General features: G+C 35.2%; 1 protein-coding gene across 1 annotated transcript; it reads left to right on the top strand.

Annotated features, from left to right (window-relative positions):
* Window positions 1-3504: 3504 nt before the first annotated feature.
* On the top strand, window positions 3505-6146 carry LOC141251122 (uncharacterized). The gene is made up of 7 exons (XM_073670242.1): window positions 3505-3594; window positions 3791-3845; window positions 4411-4428; window positions 4520-4522; window positions 4646-5397; window positions 5450-5494; window positions 5976-6146. The coding sequence occupies exons 1-7, from the start codon at window positions 3505-3507 to the stop codon at window positions 6144-6146; spliced, it is 1134 nt and encodes a 377-aa protein (XP_073526343.1).
* Window positions 6147-6945: the final 799 nt, after the last annotated feature.

The following is a 6945-nucleotide window of genomic DNA, read 5'->3' as shown; positions in this document are numbered from 1 at the left end:
CTTGGTTAGTTGCTACCAGAAGAATCAAGGAGTGAAGTGTGGTGAATACAAAACCTTTCATGGACCCATATATATACAGCTGGAGTTATGATTTTTCACATCGTAAAGGGCTTTTCAAGTGGACAACGCATTTAATGTATTAGTTGGACCCTAAGAACCGAAATGACATAACATTAAAGCCTTGCAATCTGCCTCTGCTCCTTTTCGGTGAGTTTAATGAAATTTTGCTATAAACAGAGAAAGAAGGCGCTACTCTTCACTTAGATTCTGATATGCAGGCTTTCGAGAATGCATTGGATAATTGAATGAAAAGCTAATTTCAATCCCCACAAGCCGTTTCCTGATTCACGACCCCCTTCTCCCCCGAACCTCTCATCCCGATTTCGAACCGACGCATCTCTGACCTCCGACTTGATCTGCATCTCTGTTTCTGACGACTGCTCTGCATCTCCAATCGCGATTCGACGAACTCGTTACTTCTGTATCTCGGACAACGCTTGCTCCAGTGCGAGATTGCAATTCCGACGAACTCCTTCCTTCAACGAACTCTTTCCTTCTTTATCTCTCCTTTCTCTCTCAACTCCGACTGTATAGTTCTGATTATTGAGACTGCTGTTGTTTTTCTACTGATTATTGAGACTGTATAGTTCTGATTTTTGCTTCTGATTTTTGGTTCCGATTTTTGCTGTTGCTGCTGTTTACTGACCCTTGCTGATTCTTGGTAGTGAGATTGCTTCTGATTTTTTCTTCTGTTTACTGAGTTATTTCACTGATTTCTATTTAACCAAATTACCTTCAAATTTTTGGTGGTAGAAACACAGTAGGATGCTTTGTTACCTAAGTTGCTTCTCTCATTGTTAGTATGCTCCTTGTTCTTATCTTTATGTACTTCGAGAATAGTCTTGGTGTTGATAAGCTCTAAAAGTCCTGGTAGTTAATTTGATTATAGTAAATAGATGTGAGGTGGGTAGATTATAAGATGGTTAATTTGAAGAGGAAAACTGATATATATTTTGTGCAGGCTTACAGAAACTATAATCCCTGGTTTTCTATTATCCCAACATTAGTATAGTTACCCATGGTTTTCTATTTTTCTCCAACATCAGTATAGTGAATAAAATCTATTATCCCTGTAGTAATCCCAAAGATATTAGTACTTGGTTTTCTTGGTAATTAGGATATTAATTGATTTGTTGAGGAAGAAGTAATTAGGATATTAATTGAGATTTGAGACTTCTGTTTAGTTATCCGACTTTTGGTTTTTTGAGATGATTGTATTTTGAATTAATGGGTCTTTGAAGTTTTAAGACATTTTTGCTTTAGATTACAGAAATATTGTAGGGGTTTGAGACATTTTTGCTTTAGATTACAGAAATATTGCAGGGGTTTGAGAATTATTGTAGGGGTTTGAGAATTATTTGAATTTTTATATTGGATTAGTTTTGTGAGATTTTTGTGAGATTTTTGTTTATTTTGATTCTATTTTTTGCATTATATAAATATATCTATGATTTTTTTATAACATTGAGATTAATTTATCCCTATATTTAATAAATAAAGAGAATAATAAACATTGTAAAGTATTCATTCATTAAATAAACCAAACACTAAAAAAAGAGTTGGAAACTCAATCATTCCGTTCCCAAAATATACCAAACAAAATTTGATGGTAACGGATTCCTTTTCCATTCCTTTGATTTTCAATCCCTTTCCCTTTACGTTTCCCCTACACAAACCAAACATGCCCTTAATCTTAATAAGCTATAAATTTAATTTTAACTTTTTAGTGCATAAATTTAACTTAATTCATTTAATATCTTACTCTGATTTGTGTATTGACCTTCTCCTTTTTTTTATGATAAATTCAACTTATTCTATTTTTTATTCTAACTATTTTAAAAAGAAAAACTATTTTCTAATTTTAAACTTGCATTTTTACTTTAAGTTTTTAATCATCTTCTTTCTATAACCTGTTCATTTTTACAAAATTGTTATTCATATTCCATTCCTATGAAATGAAAAAAATGCAATACCAATTTCATGGAAGCATAAATCATAGATAAATGTCTGTTTATACTTCTACTCATTATATATATCAACTAATTTAAATTGATCAAATTTCTCATATGATAAACCAATTTTATTCTAATCACACTTTTTCATCTAAAATTGAAGAAATAAAACTATTTTTCAATCTTTAAATTTTCTTTTAACTTAAAATTTTAATCTATTCATTATTTATAAAAATATTATTTCCATTTCATTTCCTACGAAATAAAATAAACACAATATTCTTACACATAAATTACAAAAATATTTAATTGAGTGGTTTCGTGAATAAATTTTATTTATTTTTTAGAACATTAAGAATATAGCAATATATGTCGCCAAAGAGTTAAGAATAAACATACAAACTAAATAAATATAACATATTTTTATATTGTTTAAAAATTTATATCTTATAATTTACCGTTGTAAAAATAATTAGGTAAATTAATTTACCGATTTTCCTGAAATAACACTGCACGCATATGAGACTCTATGTGCGACTTTACAGATATAATAAAAGTTCGTGTAACTCACATAGTTTTTCTGAGGCAACTCACATAGTTACAGACTTACAGTGTATCATTATTCATTATCCCTAAAACCCGCCTAGAACCCTACAACGGTATGCGTTTCACCCGCCCGCCGAAGCTTGGTCTCCTCCTCCCCTCCCCTTACTGATCTTCTCTGGTTTCTCTATCCTAAGTAACGGAACAACCAACCCACCCATCGAGTCGGTGTCGACGACCTTCGGTTCGGTGGATCGTCGATTAGCCTATTACCTACTTGGCCCCGACAGGTACTGCTCAAATTTCTTCTCACATTGAAAGTTTCTGCTCAATTTTACTTTGCTTGGGAATCCTGTATATATTATGTAAGTGATTCATCGTTGCCTAGTTGTTGGGTCAATTTTAAAGAGTGACTTCCTGAATTTCACTTTAAGTTCTAATTGTGATTTATGAAACCATTTTGTATTTCTTTGTTTGATTGCTCTAGACTTCTATAGTCTAGATGCAAATGTTAGCTGGTGGTGCATAGTAAGATTTAATTGGTGAAGATGTTTTGCTTTTCTCACTACTTCTATTGTTTAATTAATGGGTATATTAGCTGGACTACTTCTATTTGTGACCTGCTGTCGACTGAGTTGGAATTGGGAATATAAACATGATTTAGTAAAAACGTGCTTTGACAGGAGAGGAGAGGGTAATTGGTCAAATGAGCTTGTGAAAAATGATGAGCTATAAATTGTCTCTAGTTCAACATATGATATCAAGAGGGAAAAAACATGATTCAATCCTGTTATTGATTAATTTGGATTTATGTTGTGACTTCTGAATAGAATAAGTAAATTTAGTTTGCTCAATTTGATCTAACTTCAATGCTTGTAGTATTGATACTTCCGTATAGGCAATTTCAAAAGGTGAAGGGGACCATCAAAACAGATTTAGCAACACCTGAATGTGCCCTCGCTGGGCGCAAATCTTACTGGTCATCTTCGTTGCAGTTCATCCACTTACAGTCTATGCATGCTTCTTTCAGGCTTCCAAGGTAATTCGGTTTCTCTTCTCTTAATCTCTTCTAACTCCTGCTACAATTTTGATAATTGGAACTTTAGTATCTTGCAGTTCGCTATCCAGGATTTAAACCTCATTTTCTCATCCAAAATATGTTGCAATACAGGAACAGAGGGACATCTATCTAGTCTTTTTTACTGTGATTAATTGATTAATCTCTTATTTTTTAGGGCTGCACAAATAGACCGGACCGGACCGGAATGAATTGGTCCGGTCCAAAGACCGGTTGGACCGGAAATTTCTAAAAATATTAACTCACTTCCTTTTGTTGCTTGTAAATAAATTCCATACTATTGTACAACAAATTTGATGTTTTATGTATATGTCAGTGTGCTTAGTGGTGTCGAAATATAGAACTTAATTAACTATATTTTCATAAGAACTGGCTAAGTGACTGTAGAAGTGTAGAACAACTTTTTAATTAATGTTTTTTACTTCTTAGAAATTAAAGTTTTTTACTTCTTCCTTTTTTTACCTTTTATGTGTAGCCTGACATTTGATTTGGCAAAGACTATTGCCTTGTAATGCTTTAAAATTCTAGAGGCAAGTTTTATTTTAAACTATTTCGGTCCATTCGGTCTATCCGGGTTTGGACCGGACCGGACCGGGAACCGGAATTTCAAAATTACTAGGACCGGGGACCGGACCGAAATTCCTTCGGTCCGGTCCGGTCCGGTCATTTCGGTCCGGTCCGGTCCGGTTTTGCGGTCCTTCGGTCTAGTTTTTGTATGAAGAATAATACTCCTCTCTTCCCTGAAGAATGTGATTTTAGCCTTTCATTTTTGTTTAGAAAAGATTGTCACTTTAGGTATTTAGGTAGTGAGTTACAAGATTTGTTCTTGAGAATTGCAAAATTTTATTCTTTCTCTGCAAATTATGATTGTTGATTAATTACAAAGGAGGTGAATTATAAATTCTAGAAAAAAATAATAAGAATATAGGATAATTATTGGATTTCTTAGTTCTTATAGTCTATTTGTAGTTCTTATGTCCTTAAAATCAGTTGCAAACATTGGTGTGTACAGTTTCCAGTTGTCAGCATTTGGAATCTCTTCTGTTTCGAAGATACATACATCAATACAAGCCGTCAGAATACACAGTATTACAATCTAGCAGCCTTCAACACTGGTTCAAGAATTGGCAAGAGCTGAGAAGGAACAAACTGACAGCTAGTACTTTTGCTGGAGCCGTTGGGCTAAAATCACGTAGAAGAGTTCAGCTTTGGCTAGAGAAAATTGGTGCTATTGAGCCCTTCACTAGCAATCTAGCTACTTGCTGGAACAATATAAGGGAAGAGGAAGCATTAGAGAGGTACAAGATGATAACTGGAAACGATGTTCTTCTTCCCAACTTCCAAGTCCACGATAAGAAAAACCATGATGACAGCTGGCTCGCCGCATCGCCAGATGGAGATGTGTATGACTTGCCATCTAGAGGTGTATTGGAGATCAAATGCCCTTTTTTCGATGGAGATATGAGCAGAGCTTTACCGTGGAAGAGAATTCCTCTTTACTATGTACCACAAGCACAGGGCTTGTTGGAGATAATGGATAGGGATTGGATGGATTTTTACGTTTGGACTGTTAATGGAAGCAGTTTGTTTAGAGTTTACCGAGATGAGGAGTATTGGGCGCTTTTGAAGATAGCTTTATCAGATTTCTGGTGGAAGCACGTTCAGCCGGCAAAACAGATTTATAAGGACTCTGTCATTAGAAACCCACATAGTCAGCTGCGTTCGCTGAAACCAGAGCCAAAACATGAATTATGTCCCTCTATTGTATATCATAGCAAGTGTATTGCTGATAACTCTCAGTTGTTAATCCGGGAAGTTCATAACCAACTATGCTATCATTGACTTTGAGAATCAATGCTTGGTTTGCTATATCCTCATACTTCAGCAGTGTCCAGGTTCCCGTTTAATGTTCTCTGACTGCAGTATTCACACTCTGAAAGGTAATAATTTTGACCTGAATCCTCCTCTATTTTAGTATAAATGCTTTTGATACGATCTCAGCAAAGTTGGATTAGCTTTTTAATAGATACAATTGTTCTTTGTGTTTCTTGTTGATTAACTTAGGAGCCAGAATAAGAAATTCATGCTAAGTATTTTTAATTAGTGCAGTAAGTTAGGAGCTAGAGTTTGTACCCGTCGTTGAAGGAATTTATGGAAATGAGTCTTAGAGAGTTCTCTAGGAAACCTTTTCCCTGACTGAGATTGGTCTTTATCGCACTCATCCTTAGTTTTTTTTGGTTAGTAATATTAGTACTAATTAGGATAGGATGTCAAATGTCTGCACTAAATGCAAGGTGAATTCCCAGAATGTTTTTCTCTTTAGATACTCTATATTATCTCAGTATAACTGTATGTTATCTAAGCGAGATTACATCATTACCTTGCAGTCTTTGAAGACACTACTTGCAGTTGTTCCCAGTTCTTCACAGAAGAACGGGTGTGAAGTTACGAGACTTGAACTAATATACCAAGTTCATGTTTTGACCTTGGAGTTTGATTTAGATGTCTCCTAAGAAATGCTGCCGTTCCGGTTATTAGGAGTTGATTGGGTGAGAACCTCCGCAGCTGTGATGACATATCAATCTTCTATCATATGTACTACTGGTCTTGATTTTTTCCCCTGTCAAGTTTCGGGTTTATAGTGATAGGTTGGTCATAAACTATGTATAAACAGCTCTCTCTGCTTGCCTGGGTTTCTGTTCCGATTAATTATGATTGAACTGTATTTTAAGTTTAGAAGGATTGACAGCAGAGAAAGAGCACGAGTATGAACATTTTACTACAAATGAATTCATGATAACACTAATCGGGTTGGAATAAGTATTGTAGGCCCATAAGTATATTTTGTAATGCAAGCTCCTTGGATTAAAGGTTTTTATAGGAGATTTAGGACTGGTAACAGAGAAGAAGAATGTGCATGACACAATGGATGAACGAGTCGGTAAAAACAGTTTGGACATTGGTACATCATTTCTCGTACCATATATGTATGATAGAGCCCGCTCACAAGCTATGATACAGTGAAGCATGAGTATCTACCAATCCACCTGAGTCATTTTTTTTGTTCGAAAGAGATTGTGAGTCTCGGCATCAGATAAAGGAAGAGGAAATTACAAGCTACAACAAATAAGACGGGGTCTAAAGTTGTCTCTCAAAATGTCACGAACCGAAGAAGGAGGAGGTGAAACCAAAAATAGGAAACCAAGAGGAAAAGAAAAGGCGAGCGAGGCCAAGCTGTCAACAAACATGTTGGCTTCTCTGAAGGTGTGACGGAACTGACAAACACAGTTCCTACGAAGTAAGCCTTTCGCC

Source organism: Phyllobates terribilis, unplaced genomic scaffold (genome assembly GCF_046119375.1).
Source record: "Phyllobates terribilis strain yellow unplaced genomic scaffold, ASM4611937v1 Scaffold_6674__1_contigs__length_42859, whole genome shotgun sequence".
Classification (NCBI taxonomy): Eukaryota; Metazoa; Chordata; class Amphibia; order Anura; family Dendrobatidae; genus Phyllobates; species Phyllobates terribilis.
The sequence above is the reverse complement of the archived record's forward strand: the minus strand, read 5'-3'. Positions and strand labels throughout refer to the sequence as shown.